This window comes from Trachurus japonicus, chromosome 11 (genome assembly GCF_045865225.1).
Source record: "Trachurus japonicus isolate A0001 chromosome 11, Traja_1.0".
In the NCBI taxonomy this organism is placed as follows: Eukaryota; Metazoa; Chordata; class Actinopteri; order Carangiformes; family Carangidae; genus Trachurus; species Trachurus japonicus.
This window is the reverse complement of record NC_140917.1, coordinates 14527198-14542591: the sequence shown is the minus strand read 5'-3', so window position 1 is coordinate 14542591 and position 15394 is coordinate 14527198. Positions and strand designations below refer to the sequence as shown.

Here is a 15394-nt window from a genome sequence, read left to right as displayed (position 1 = left end):
CGTAAGCAGTCCGCGCCCGTCGTCTCAAACTTTTGCTGTGTAATCTGTGCATCCGCGAGCAAGAGACACCTGCTTTATCTCATTATTCACATTATTATTTTATAGTTGATTCAATTCACAGCAAAAAAACTCAGGATGGAATATTTGATCGGGATCCAGGGACCGGATTTTGTCCTCGTCGCTGCTGATAATGTCGCAGCCAGCAGCATCATTCAGATGAAACACGGTATGACAACGCGTTAGCTTAGCAGTAAGCTAACCTAGCACTAAATAGCTGCTGCTCATAGCTGTCGCTGCGGGGCCATAACTCGTTATTTCCTGCTGATAAATAATCTTTAATGCTTCCACTTTTACCAGTAAACTGATGTGTAACTTCACCGACACGCTCACAATGTAACGTTAACCACACACTCTGAATGTGACTTGAGCTAACGATGCTAACCGGTGCTAGCTACCAGCTTAACTGCCACAGAAATCCTCATTATTGTATTTTTGAATTTGGAGATTTATTTATTTATTATCTCAACACAACTTTTTATAACACACTTGAAACCACCAGCATGTATTGTTTTAAATGAAACAAGTCGTCGTATTGTATAAAAATGAAGATACTGATCAAATTAGTTTGTAACAGTGAAAGTGAAACTGGCTGCTGGGTGGACGTTTCCCAATGAGTGGTGATGAATGATAGTCAGCAAAATGGCTAATTTTATAACTAATTAAAGCAAATAATGAAGTAATTTTTTTTTCCTGCTTTGTGTTTTCCAGACTACGACAAAATGTTCAAACTCAGTGAGAAGATCTTGCTGTTATGTGTGGGAGAAGCAGGAGACACAGTACAGTTTGCAGAGTACATCCAGAAGAATGTTCAGCTGTATAAAATGAGGAACGGTAAGGACACATGAAGTCTGGCACAGTCATCTGTTTGATACCAAAAATAGCTACTTGGTGTAGTTTGACCTTTATAAATACATTTACGTACTGTAGGTTATAATTCCCATTCATTGCCAATTTTGTTCTGTTTTTGTTGACATATTGCTTTGTAGAATATGTGTATGTTTGAAGGAAAACCAGTTATTAGTTCACTAAAGAAGCCATTTGTTTAGCAGGGCAACACCAATGTAAAAGGTTACTTGTCATAGCAGTACTAAAGAAGAAGTTAGTAGGATTAAATCTTACTGGCATTATCTGCTACAGGTGCATTTTTGACATTTCAATAAATGTATTAGGATTCAACACATTGTCCTAGTCATTGGAGGTCATTCAAAAATAATGTCATATTGAGGAAAAATGCCTTAGCCTAAAAAAGAGCACTTTTACAAATTGTGTGTTTAATGAGCTTTTTTTCTCCGTCCTGTACTTAGGTTATGAACTCAGTCCATCAGCAGCAGCGAACTTCACACGAAAGAACCTTGCAGACTACCTTCGGAGCAGGGTAACTATTCTGATCTATAACTTTTCATCCATTGAGAAACGGCTAAAACTGGAAAGATTCTTTTGAGATCCACTCAAATTTCTCTGAATGTTAACTTTTGTTTAAACCACACACACAGGCATGTCTTTGTATCTTTGTAGTTTCGTCAAGAGAAATCTAGCTGTTTACAGTGACCTCTATCAGTTGTGATTTTTCAGACAGGGGAACACATTCAATGAAATAACACATTTAAAGGTCTTTGAATCTAAAAAAAAAGTCAAATTTTCAGTGTAGCAAAAAGGTGTTCTTTGATAATACCTTGAAAATCCCTTGGACCCCTATACCTAACTAAAGATTACTTGTTCGTGTTCACACATTAATGGGACGTTAAAACTGCCTCAGTTTGTGAGGACAGTGCATCCCACCTATGTGCCCGGTTTTGATTATCAAATAAACGATTGTTTTAAAAACTCTCTATAGCAAGAATACCAAAGACCATATAACAAAGCCCACAGGAACCTTTTTTAGTATTTATTTTACATTTGTTGACACTTCTTCCTGCTGGCCTCATGTGAATGTTGTGATCTTTTATTGCCAGTCTGTTAAAGGACCATCACTTCCCATAAAACAGTGACACAAACTTTTATTTTGGAGAATTGCTTTCTCATATCACAGGAATATTATGTCTGTTTTTGACTATAATCATAAACAAAATAATTGTTTGTATAGCGGGGCGGGCATGTTTTCTTGATTGAACCTTAACAGTTGCTCATCAGGGTTGGTGTGTTTTGTGGGACAGCTTTATAAAGTTTGCTTCACCCTAGATCACGATATAAGATATTCAATGACGTTATAGCAGTGAGTTTTTGATTAAGAACCTAAGTCAGATATGCACATTATGGTTTAGTAAGGGATTGCACAATAATTTCTTTTCGCCAACAACTCCAGTACCAAACTTTGAGAGAGATTGTACGATCCACAGCTGATAGAGATCAGTTTTGCTCTGGATTGCAGATGGATTTCGTCATATCTATCTGACACACTTTGTAAAAGTTCCACATGGTCACTGTGCTGTTTTAGTGACCTGTTGTACCCCCGGCACAGAGAGCAAGTTTGTTGGTGGGGGCATTATGTATACGCAGTACACAGTGCCTCTATCAGCTGCAGAAACCGGAGTATTAACCTCCCAACCATCCCCAGTCTCCACAAATCAACCTATATTTTTTTTATTAATGTGCAAATTTAACAAGTTACTTAGGATTTCCACCCGGCTTTAGGCCAAACAGTGACACGTCATACCCAACAGACCGGATGTAATTGATCGTATCTTGTTTATCATGTTGATCGATGAGATAATTGAATTTGCACTGTTTTTTCAGAGTTGGCTATAAACTAAATTTGATCCTATGTTTGATTCAGTGTGGAGAAAGACCTGGCTATTAGACTATAGTTTGACAATGTTATGGGATGTATAAAGTGAAATATCAGTATATATCTGCTTGCTCAGGCATCCAGGCAAAGGGGCATAGAAATGAACATAAATATCCGTTCACCATCCAGTGCAGTAGAGAAACAATTAATATAATTAATTAATAAATTGTTTTACATTCTCACATGTAGTACCTTTAAATTTAATACAGCTATTTTACAACAATAAACAAAAGGCAGCCAGGCTTTTACTGTCATTGTAGACCATTTCTTCTACTCCTCCTCCTCCTCCTCCTACTACAGACAGATATGTTTGTGTGAAATTAAATATTGTCTGAAAATAAGCCCACACATTGTTATTCACAGAGAACAAGCTTAACAGTCGTTTGGTGTCTCCAAAAATGGAAATTCAACTTGCAAAGGCGCACCATCTGCTGCAGTTTGTGTTGCCATGTATTCTCAGACCTGCTCCATCTTTCATGCTTCCAGAGAATTTTTTATTTATTTTTCTTTTTTCTTTTTTTTTTTACCTGTGCGCTCAGACAAACTCCTCTATCCCACTGCGCAGACTTCCAACACCAGTATATTCATGTATTCCCTCAGTTAACAAAACAGTAGGTAATTAATCTCTGGTACCAGTGGTCACTGTCTAAATTATGCATATTCATTATCTTTGCAGTGAATATACCTATGAATATTTCAATTTCTTCTTTTTAAAACTTACTTACCTCTAGTATTTGCAATCTCATTTTGCTCAAGGGACCAAATGATAGAATCACAGACTATTTCCCAAAAGTAATACTCGATTCATAATGCTGGTACAATAAAGCGTATGTAGAAGATTAACTCATTCATATCCACAAAATGTTTGAATTTATGCTTGAGATTCTTTTATTGGGGCTAAAACAGGAGGTAAAAACACTCCCAATAGAAGACAATAGAGGATTAGCTTGTCTGTTGGTGATGAGTAGTCAAGCCTCTCAAGTTGTTCAGGTGGGAATCAAGTCTCACCTGCAATTATACCTGTGTGTGTTTGTGTCGTTATCAGCTTGAGACATCTCAGCTGAACCGGCAGACGCATTTTGACAGAGGCAGGTACATTTGTCAGCTTGTTGTGAATGGTGACGGAGGCTTCTCCCTCTGAGACTCGATGACAACACCTGAGCCTGAGTCTGCTGCACCGGTCGGTCCTCTGGGGACGGTGTCAAAAAAAAAATCCCAGGGTCTGAAACTGCAGCACCTCAAGACCAAAAAAATGTAACCAAACAAAACTTGGTGTGAAAATGAAACGTTACTCGTTAGAGAAGCTTGGATTTACAGGCAGGCAAGTTAACACGGCCTCCCCAAAGCTCTGCAGAGGTACAATACACTCCCATTATGATACATTTAGAGACTTCTTCTCCATAGTACGTCTTTTTTTAAGTCTCTTTTTTTTTAATTTTGTGAATTTATTAGTTACAAGGGGTAAGGGTACATGCCCTACATTTTTATGTTTAAAGCAGAGCTGCACAACATGCAGAAAAGATCATATTGCACTTTCAAGGGCAGGTTGTGACGTGCATTTTCATCAGTGTTCATTTTTGCTTTTAATCTACACTTCAAACATTAAAAACTGATGTGACGTTTGGATCTTTTTACCAAACAAACATCTCCCTTTATGTCTTGAACATGATTTTTTTTTCTAATCCAGAGCATGTTAGCAGTAATTAGTTATGTTGATAGGTCAATTTATTGCTCTTTATGTTCCTTGGTACAAAGTTCAAAGCTGTACATGTCGTTGAATTATTCGTCAAACATGTCACAGTTCCAGCTCCTCATTTGTGAGGATTTGCTGCTTTTTTTTCGGCATCTTATGTGATGTAACAAAACCGATTAATCAATCAACCAATCAAGAAAATAATTGGCCAATTAAACGCTAATGGAAAATAAATCATCCCTTGTCCTTACATAGATGATTTTAGGGCCTGGGTGTGTGATTGCATTAGTGTTTTTTTTTTTTTTTTCTGTTAAAGCTGGAACACGCTCGTATCCGCGCGTTGTATATTTTGCACTAATTTGTTAAGAGTAGTGCAGCCGCCGCCTGTCACAATAGCAGAAGGGTGAAAATAATTACAAAAAACAATTAGTGTGGCAGAGAAGGGAATGTGGGACACATCGAACGGGGGATAGGGATGGTGGAGGAGGAGGGATGGGGGGGGGGGGTCCCAGGGGAGAACAAGCAGGCCCAGTAGACAACACCACCACACAAACTGGAGTGTGAGAACGAGTAGGAGTCAACATACACACAGTGATACAATAATAATACATGCATGCACACACAGAGGGACCTATAGGATTAGGATGGAGTTATTCAAGTCAAGGTTGTTGTACATGTGGTGGAGGATAACATTTATATTCATGTCTTGTCATAAGTTGCAACTGTATCGTTATTTCTGTGCCTCACGGTGATGAATTTGGTTTTATGAGTGCAGGATTTACTAATGCCGCGCGTTCTCATGAGTGCTGAGAATCTGAAGCAATAGCAGTTTCTCCTCTGCATCCCACACCTTCCTCCAGCTATGCTCTTTTCACATCAACCTCCAGAGTACATGGACATTTGCAAATTATGTTGTATAAACAGGTTTTTTTTTTTTTTTTTTATGGTGTTTTTTTTTTCTTCTTTTGCCCCAGAACATCTTGAGTATGTAGAATATTTAATGTGTGTTGTCCATTTGAATGTGAAACAGGGAGAAATGGATCATCCGCTGAAGTCTTGAAACGTTGGATATCGACTAGACGCTTAATTATAACACGGTTTTTATTCACCTTTTATTTGCGTTAATAATTATTCTCTTTGAAAAAAAGTACCTCAACCATGTGTGCTACTTAAACCTGCACTCACAACTTTGTTCCATCGGCAGTTATTTTACATTATTGATTAACAGATTCACTATTTGCTTTGAAAATCGCCAAAAAACACCTCTTGAAATGATCTTTGGAGCACAAGCTGCTTGATTTTTGACTCATCAAACATATATATTGAATTGAATTTACAATGATTGAAAAACCCACAAGCATTTGAGAGTCTGTAAGCGATGAAATTTTGTAATTTTGTCTTAAAAAGTGACTCAGAATCAGTTGCAGCTTCTACTTGTTGTTATTTTACCATCAGTTATAGTGGAGAGGGTTCGTAAAGTGATGAACAGTTTTAATCTGTTATGGTCTGCAACTTTTTTTATAAAAACAAAACGTGGAGTGTGCAGCAGAGATGGTCTTTGGCGCTACAGGCTGGTTTCTCAGACGTGGATTAAGCCCATTTGTTGACTAAAAGAAAAATTTAATGTAGATTTTTTTTTTATATTCTTCTTCTTCTTTTTTTTTTTTTTTTAATGTGAAAAACGCCTGTAGTCTGAGACCTCGCTCAATTCATGTCCGGGGAACTGGCTGCATATGTTGGAATTTATTTTAATTAATCTGATTAAATCACTGTAGATTAAAGTTTAACCCAGACAGAAAGGCAAGATAATGATCTGCTCTTGTATATCAAATCTCCCTTTTTTTTTTCAAACCATCCTTAAATCATCTTCCTAACCCCCAACCCCCCCACTTCCAAAAAACCCGAGCACGTGATCCTGCCAGCATGTCCAGACCCCTAGGTTAAAACCCACTGACTGATAAATTAATCAGTGGTATATTGTTAATTCTGATGGCCTTGTTCCTGCAGGATAAATTACAGATGAAATTACCCTAGTGGCTGCAGAAACCTCCAGGAGGTGTAGTAGTTAGCTAAAGTCAGCAGCGTAAAGCAGAGTAAGCGAAACCTCCCCGCGTTCGCATTTACGACTGTGTGCGCTCGCTCACCCTGCCCCGCCGTCCACAAAAACAACTCCACTAACCTCTGGAGAACTGCATCCACTCAGGCTTTAGAGAGCAGACAAAGAAGTAGGAATAAAAAAAAAAAAGAAAAAGAAAAACTAGCGGTAAGCATAATCACCTGAGGCCTCGACTCTGCTGCTGCTGCTGCTGCTGCTGCTGCTGCACCCATATCAGTAATGATACACATGAAATTCACCACAGAGCAAAACAACAACTGCAAAGTTTTTCGGGGCATAGAAATTAAGCCTCTGCCCTGCTTCTATTTGTTTTATTTTCCCCGTTTCATGTACAGTAATTGTGATGTATTTGTGCGTTGAAAATAAATAGAAATTAAACTGATGGATATTGAATTGACAGATGTAGGAGGGCTGAGACATGGGGGTTAAATTGAAGCCGCAAAACTCAGGGGAGGCCGAGAGTTTATAAATATCACATTTCATTCCTTTTTTTTTCTTTATGTAGGAGCCTAAACGCCTAACAGTCATCAGTTTTTTTTTAATGCGTCTACGTGTATGTTTGATGCAGTGAAGCTGCAGAAGTTTGAGCTGTTTATTTGTGGAGTTTATTTTATTTATTTATTTATTTAGTTACACGAGGCCGCAGCAACAGTTAGCCTCGGTGCCGCGGTGATCTACAGCTGGCCCCATATGGGTTTGTAAAATATTTTTTAGCACACAATGGGCACAAATAATTACTAGCGCCATATTGCACGCAGCTCCTCTGCTCCTGCACAGATGAACAATTAATACAGCAGATTGAGGAGAAATGCCAATAAAGAGAACATGCCCCGGGGCAGGGTGCAAAAGAAAGGGGGGAGGGAGGGGGAGAAGAGGAGGAGGAGGAGAGGGAAGGAAGGAAGGAAAGAAAGAAGGGAGGGAGTGCTGGAACGTGGAAGAGGAGGAGAGTTTGGGGGATGAGTTTGTGGTGGTTTTTATTACCAGTGTGACCTTAATTTGTGTCGCAGCCGAGGGTCTTTTTCTCTGAACCGGATTCTTAAAGGATTAATTTGGCGACTGGGGGTCGATCGATACGACTCTCAATGTCTGTGCTGTAAATATGACGCAACTTCGAGAAGCTGGTTGGTTAGCCCGAGCCAATCTTAGCTTAGCACAAAGACTAGAAACTGGTGGAAATGGTTAGCTTAGCTCCTTCCAAAGACGTTTAAATCTATAAACCTCATCATCTACTATGTTAAAGGTCTGTTTACAGACAGAAACAGACAATATTTGATGGATCAAGCGTCTTGAATGTGAGAACTGAACCAGAGATCGACCGGTTTTCATCAAACTCATCAAATACACGATCCAACAACTCCAAAATGCTCTTGTGGACAAGTTGTGACCTGCACATTCACCACGCTATGAGATAATAACAGAACGTTATGAGATGCAGACGGAGTTGTTTTAGAGGCAAATGCAGAGACTGCTTGATGAAAAACTGTCCCCGACAGGAACGCGCATCAGTGGTTTTGCATGAATTTGCCTCGAAAACAACTCTGTCTCGTAACGTTCTGTTATTATCTCATAGCGTGGTGAATGTGCAGGTCACAACTTGTCCACCAGAGCGTTTTGGAGTTGTTGGATTGTGTGTTTGATGAGTTTGATGAGGGAAACCAAGAAATCCCATTAGCCTCCCTAGCGTAGCTCTGAGCAGCTCGCGGCTCTGCTCCGCCGTTCTAAAAACAGCTTGCACCGACAATTAAAGGTAACGAACCTACTGCTAAGACTATAGCGATTATGGCAGTGGACCAATTTGCCAAATTGTTGAACTATCCCTTTAAAGACTGATATGATAATGATAGTTTGTAGCAGGAAATACTGATAACAAATGAAAAAAAAACGTCATAAGGCGCCAGTGAGTGATGCAATACGTTTTAATCACAATAACCTCTTTGCATTTAATTTACAGCTTGTATGTCAAGGCCTGTGTAAATATAACTTACCTCAGGTAGACGCTGGTTGTTTCCCCTTCCCTCCTGTGTGGAGATGATGATGATGACGATGTAGCCTCACCACGTTGACCAGCCTTCAGCCGTTTATAAAATTTACTGTCGGCAACCTTAGTGAGAATTTTTTTGTCTTGAAATGACAATAAAATGAACTAATTTGTGTTTTGGACTGTTGGTTGGACAGGAAATAACATCTGTATGAAAAGCTAATGCTGTTTTTTTTTTTAAGCTGTTTTCTGAAGCGTTAAAGACAAACTGCTTCAAAGATAATCAGTAATTACAATCTCACACTCGTAATTAGCATATGCACATCTTGTTTGTCTAATGCACATAAAGCTTGTTTGTCTAATGCACATTTATGCCGAACTCAAATCATGAGCCTAATTTCCCCCCTCTCCACCCAAAAAATGTCAAACTATACCTTCAAACCCACGTGGGAGTGGTTTTGATAGTAACGCACAGGTGAAGCTTTTGTTCGCCTTGTTTGGCTGAGAGTGCGACTCGAGACGCAGCAGGGGGATAAAACATGCGACGACGGTGTGTATTGTTTGCACGTGCAGCCGGGTGTGAGTTCAGGTGGCTGGTTAACAAGGTGGCTGCTTCCCTCCGAGGTGACATGGGAAGAGGGAAGAGGGTTATTTTGATGCCAAGTCCGTATTATTGTTACATTGTAACCAGTGAGGCAGGTGTCGGTGGGTGGGGGTGACGCCACTGGGGTGTTCGCAGCGCTCACGGAGGAGTTAAAGCACACACACATAAACACACAAACACACACACATACACACAGGGTATAAGATATTCAACCTGAGATTCACACCCCTTGTGCACACTCACTCACAAACACACTGTTTCTCTTTTTCACATGTGTGTGTGCGTGTGTGTGTGTGTGTTCAAAACCATTGTTAACACACACTCATACACACTCTCATACACTAAAGCTCGCTCCACAGGGAGCATAACAATCATCATTGCCCTGGTGGCAAACACACAAGTCACAGAAATAAGCAGGTCGGCTGAGAGAGGAGCTGAAATGAGAGGGCAGGTGTGCAGATCACAACTCGCCTGGCGTCATGTGAATCATATTTTGCCTCCACGCGCAACATCCAGAACGCCATGTTATATTTTTCTTGTTGCATTTTAACCCCCTCAAAAAAAAGAACGAGAGAAAGAAAGAAAGAAAGAAAGAAACACCCCGCTACACTTCCGCATACATCCGCAAAGAATTCAGGCCATAAGTTGCTTTGAAATCCCCTAAAATTGTCGAGCTTTAAAGGGATTTTTTTTTTTTTTTAAATGAGGAACAGTGGCTTGCAAAAAAAAAAAAAAAACGAAGAGAGAAAATTAGTGTTTTGGAGGAAGAGAAGGGGAGAAGAGGCTGGGAGCGTAAAAGATGTAATTTAAAAAGAGAGGAGGGAGGGCGGAGGGGGGATGGGGGAGGCGGTGGTGGTGGTGGTGGAGGGGGAGATAGGGGCAAGAGAAACGACTTTAGAAGTTTTTAATGAGCCCTGGCGCTACTCCAGGGCACAGGGTGAAGGCGGCGGAGAGCGGAGGAGGGAGGGCGGAGGTAGGGAGCGAAAGAAGGGATGAAGAGGGAGGGAGGGAAGGAGGGAGGAGAGCAACAGGGGTGCTGACTCCCAGCAGATGTCACACTGCCGGTGACACCCTCTCGCACACAGACACACACAGACACACACACACACCTCCCCTGTCCTGTGACGCCCTTTCACCTTTCACTCTCACTTCAACCTCTTGTGTACATCTCTCTCTCTCGCTGCTGTTTATGGCGTGCTAATGTTGCCGCTGTGGTCGTCACGCTCAGCTGGGAAAGAAAAGAAAAAAGAAAAAAAAAATCAAAGTCGATAATTAGGAGCAATTTATTTGGAGGAAGTTGAGAAAAGAAGAGAAGTTGTACTTTTCAAGCGATGAAACGGCGGTGGTTAAGTGGCGAGGCGACGGTTCAGGGGGATCGAGCCTGTGACATCGGTGCAGAAGAAGACGTGTGAGGTGATGGCGGAGTTGGCACCTCTTCTCCCTGGGGGGTGGGAGGTGGTGGGATTTGGGGGTGAATGGAAATGACTAAATGCAGTTATTCTGACACCTTGTATTTACTGTTTAATTCAGGAGACACTTTCTTTTTTCTTTTCTTTTTTCTTTTTTTTTGTGAAAATGAAGTTGACTTTACATCGCAGCCTGTGGAAACGTTGCGTAACGTCTGCATTGGCGAGGGTGTGTTAGAGAAATGAAAAGAAATACCTGAGTAAGAGCTTTAAGGGACAGAGTTTTTAGTTCTTCCAACAATATGCAGCAGGCGCTCTTATGGACAATGAAACTGGGTTTTTTTTTTACTCTTTGAAATGATTCGTCGTGGTCGTAAAAGGAGCTGAAGGACGTCTGTCTGCTTGTTCGGTCTTGAACGCAGCCTGAAGCTCGGTTCAGACGATGCGACTTGTGAACTGGCGTCTGATGATCTCTGTACGGTTCAGACTATGCAACCTGCTGACTCTCCATCGTTCAGCTTTGGCTTGAACTCATAAAGAGTCCTGATGTGTTGTGGTCTCGTCGGCTGCAGCTGGTCGTAGTCTCTTATTGGCTCTTCAGTGATTGGTCGGTGAGCCTCAGTAATCATCGCGTCTTTGAATTGACTCGGTGTTCGCCGATGAACCGCTGGTATCTGTGGCGTTTGCCCGCGACTCCTAGAATCTGTTGGTGATGCGAAAAATGGGCTACGTCCAGCTTTTAAAACAAAACCGACACAAACATAACACACGTCGCTGGTCGTTGGTCGCTGGTCGTCCTTCTGCTGCCGTCAAGGAACTGGAAAGATGGCGGCAGTGTGCGACTATGAGCATTTACGCCAAAGTTGGTTTTGTCCGGACCACAACACATCTGCTATAGACTGGACTAAACAGCTGAAGTGGTAGTTTTCAAACTAAAACAAAAGTAGTTGGGTTTAAATCGATAGTTTTAATCGGTTTCCAATAGGGTTTTCCACTCAGCAGACATTTAAAGCAGAAGTAAGTGATATATTTGTGTTAATATAAGTCTTAAATAGTTATATCTTCCGACAGCAATCACTTACATAGAGTGTTTGGTCTGAAACACGGGTCTCTCAGTCCCTCTGCTCTGCTCTGAGCCGAGGAGAAAACATTTATCGTATCCTACAGTTTTTATCCAATGAGGAGAGAGAACGGCATGCAGGGCTGTGTGTGCAGCCAAGGAACGCCGTGAATGTGGCGACGTAGGGACGAGGACTGTTATGGTGCGTTCAAAGAAACTCGTATTTTTCCGACCGTGAAGTGGTACCAGTTCGATCTGGTACGAGTTCACCGGTCGGAAGTTACGAGTGGCCGTTATAGTGACTTTCACCGGTAAAACAGGTCGGAAAAACACGAGTGGGTTGCCTGGAACGCTACAAAGTCGTAAGTTGTGACTTGAAGCTGTAATTTACGGTTTCAAAAGCCTGCCTGGAACGCAGCATTAGCGAAAACGACCGGACCACTTACTTCTGCTTTAACTCGCGTGAAAAAATAACAGCAGTCTCAGTACAGTTGAGTGCGCGCTGTCGCCGGCGTGTTTTTTTAAAATAGCAGGTTTGATTCTTGTGTCGGACGACGCACTCGCAACGGTCTGGCGCATCGATGGCTGGCAGCAGCTGGTCAACGTCATGTTTTAGTATTGGCTCGGCTCGCTTGGAACCTCGGCTGAGGCTAAGTACTATCCCTAGTGGAAAAGCAAAAAATACAAGTCGCCTAAAGTCTCAGTTTTCAGTTCTCAGAAACTGCACAAAGTTGTGGAAAACGGTGCAAAAGAGGTTTTTAAAACATAGTTGTTTGGACTTTAAATCCAGAGTTCGTCTGCATCAGTCCCAAACATAAACCAGGTCGTCCTGTCGATGTCTGTTGCTTTGACTGATGTGCAAAGGTTAATAGCTGAAATACACATTAAAATGAATTGTAATTTAATATAGAAAATGTTGTTTATTTCCAACCTGAATCTAATGTTTATATGAACTACGGACAGAAGTGGTGGGCTGGTGAAGGACGTGTTGGTACGAACTGCTGCTGCTGCGGCTGCATTTTAAGTTTTCCCTCATTAGCTGGTAACGTGCTTGATGTCAAATTATGGGGGGAGTCCATATGAAGTGATTTACATTAACAAACACCCCTAGAAATATCAGTAAATGAAATCAAACAAACCAAAAAACACGTTCACTGTTTTTAATCAGGATCTTAAACAATGTGATGCCTGTCCGTCCTGGATGAACACCTTTCACGAAGCCTTTGTAACAGACCTGAACTCTCCCTCCCTCCCTCCTCTGTCTGCAGACTCCATACCATGTGAACCTGTTGCTGGCGGGCTACGATGACACCGACGGCCCGGGTCTCTTCTACATGGACTACCTGTCTTCTCTGGCCAAGGCCCCGTTCGCCGCCCACGGCTACGGAGCCTTCCTCACTCTGTCCATCCTCGACCGCTACTACAGACCAGGTCAGTGCAGAGAGACGACCCGCGCTCGTTCTCTTTGCCTTTTTATTCTTCCCCTGAGTGTGAGTGTGAAATGTGTGTGTGTGTGAGTGTGTGAGCCCTGCAGATGTTGAGTCGACTTGAGTCTAATTCATGTTTCTGTTCTGTTTCAGATCTGACCCGGGATGAGGCCGTGGATCTGCTGAAGAAATGCATTGAGGAAGTGAGTTCAATGAGTTTAATGTTGCTTTTTTTCATTTTTGGATTAAGAATAATAAACTTTTTCAAGCTTTACTTAAAATAATCTGTATTATCAATTCATAAAACCCATGATCGATCTTCCTTAGACGTATTTTACCAATGAGATGGTGAGAATGGGTGAACAGCAACACTTTTACAACATCCTGAGTATTGCAATAGCATATTTTGTGATACATTGTGATTTAATACCTTTTCACCACCGCTAATTATGTCATGAACATCTGTTTTTATCTAATGAGATGAAGTTCTCAGTCTGTTCATCTCACTTACATCATTTTTATTCTCGTTAAATGTGATTGTGAAGCAACAGACTGACCAACAGTCAGAAAAACAGCTCTAGTGTTCGTACCGAAAATTTCAATTCCTATTTGCAATTTATATAAGAAAAGATCAATACTTCAGCATCTGTGGATTGAGACGATGTTTGCACACAAAATACAGCGATTCTGTGCTGTATCATTTTCATAGTCAGTATTGGTTTGTTTTTTAATTTTAGTTTCTGTGTTATGTCTCTATATGTGCTTTTCTTATTTATTACCATTGAGATAATATTATTTATCTTAATATTTCTCATTTCTAACATTCCCATTTTTTTCCTCCCTCTTGCAGCTGAACAAGCGCTTCATCCTGAACCTCCCCTCCTTCACTGTCCGTTTGATTGACAGGGAGGGCATCCATGACCTGGAGAAGCTCACCCTGGGCGCCAAGTGACCGCTCACTGCTCAGCGCCCGAGCCTCACTCCCTCATTTCTTCCTCCTCTTTTTTTTTTTTTTTGTACTGTTGACCTCCTTGCTCTTTCTGTTCCAATAAAAAGTGACACACAGTTGAGATACAAGCTCTTTGTCCCTGTGGTGCTTTCTCATTGCTCTCTAGTCTGCTCATCTGCACATAGAAAGAGAACAGCCTCCTGGCTGTGTACTTCTGCACTTGTTCTGTGTGTGTGTGTGTGTGTAATGTACACTTGCTCATACTCATACACGTGGACTGAAACATGTGTGCACATATGGTGTTAAAGTAGTTTTTTTGTTTTTTTTACCTCTGATCAAACTGAATAAATTTTACCACAGAGTTAAATAAGCAGGATCAGTTTAATTATTGTTTAATGCCTTGTTTTTCTGTATCAAAGCGATTTTCGGGCAAAACAACTCGCACACTGATTCACAATTCAACTTTTGATTCAGTCTGTTACTGAATATTTGATATATAATGTTTAAACAAGGTCTTTCTCACTTTTTAAATGAGTTAAATCATTTAACATGGAGCTTGAAGTCATTAAGAGCAATGTGTAAAAAAAATAATGTGATAAAATGTGGAGTTGTATCAGTTTATTTCTGATGCGTTGGCAGTAAACACATCATCACAACCTGCACAGTGAACGGATCTCAGGTTCTGGTTGTGACTCAGATTCTGTACATAAGCAGAGCTGTGGAAAACAAATCCAGGAGATAAATATACATATTTCAGCCCTAGTTCTTCTTTTTTTTTCTTTTTTTTGCACCCTCCCTCTGTTTAATTCAACGCCAACCAAAACACAACACCCCTGAATTTGAATATATTTGAGATGCAACTCTTATTCACCCTAAAGCAAAAAACTTGGAAAGTTGAAATCTACCAAAGCGGAGTTGTGTTGTGAGATAGTGCACGTCAGCAGATATTCACATCTTCACTGAAATCCAACAAGCTGAAGATGCCGATAATTACAGGCTTTAACTGTGTGATCAAGTGTGTGTGTGTGTGGCTGCTGCACATGCAGGTGCATCACGAGAATCTGAAGACTGCAAGTTTATAAAAGTTAAAAAACAAAGAAGTGAATTTACCCAGACTGAGATCTCCTGCTCCTCTCTGATTCAGGCTGAAAACCAAGCTGCATTGTGGGTAACGTAGGCACCACCAAGGTTTTGACAAGATACCGGGGATAATAAAAAGCGACAGATCTCTGATTCTGCTTCATCATTCTTGATTTGGCAGATTTCAGTACAGCATGTTGATCTTTGTTGTGGATGGATTTGCCCATTCACCTCTA

The 15394-nt window shown here is 41.0% G+C and overlaps 1 protein-coding gene across 1 annotated transcript; it reads left to right on the top strand.

Annotated features, from left to right (window-relative positions):
• The first annotated feature begins 7 nt into the window (after positions 1-7).
• Positions 8-14206, top strand: psmb2 (proteasome 20S subunit beta 2). The gene is made up of 6 exons (XM_085791190.1): positions 8-226; positions 769-891; positions 1365-1435; positions 12971-13133; positions 13283-13332; positions 13980-14206. Exons 1-6 carry the CDS (start codon positions 136-138, stop codon positions 14079-14081), a joined length of 600 nt encoding a protein of 199 aa, XP_085647316.1. The 5' UTR covers positions 8-135; the 3' UTR covers positions 14082-14206.
• Positions 14207-15394: the final 1188 nt, after the last annotated feature.

Coding starts and splice junctions, on each gene's coding strand:
- psmb2 (XM_085791190.1), top strand. CDS start 136: ATGGAATATTTGATCGGGATCCAGGGACCGGATTTTGTCCTCGTCGCT. Junction 227..768: donor CATCATTCAGATGAAACACG/GTATGACAACGC, acceptor TGTGTTTTCCAG/ACTACGACAAAATGTTCAAA. Junction 13,333..13,979: donor TGAAGAAATGCATTGAGGAA/GTGAGTTCAATG, acceptor TCCCTCTTGCAG/CTGAACAAGCGCTTCATCCT.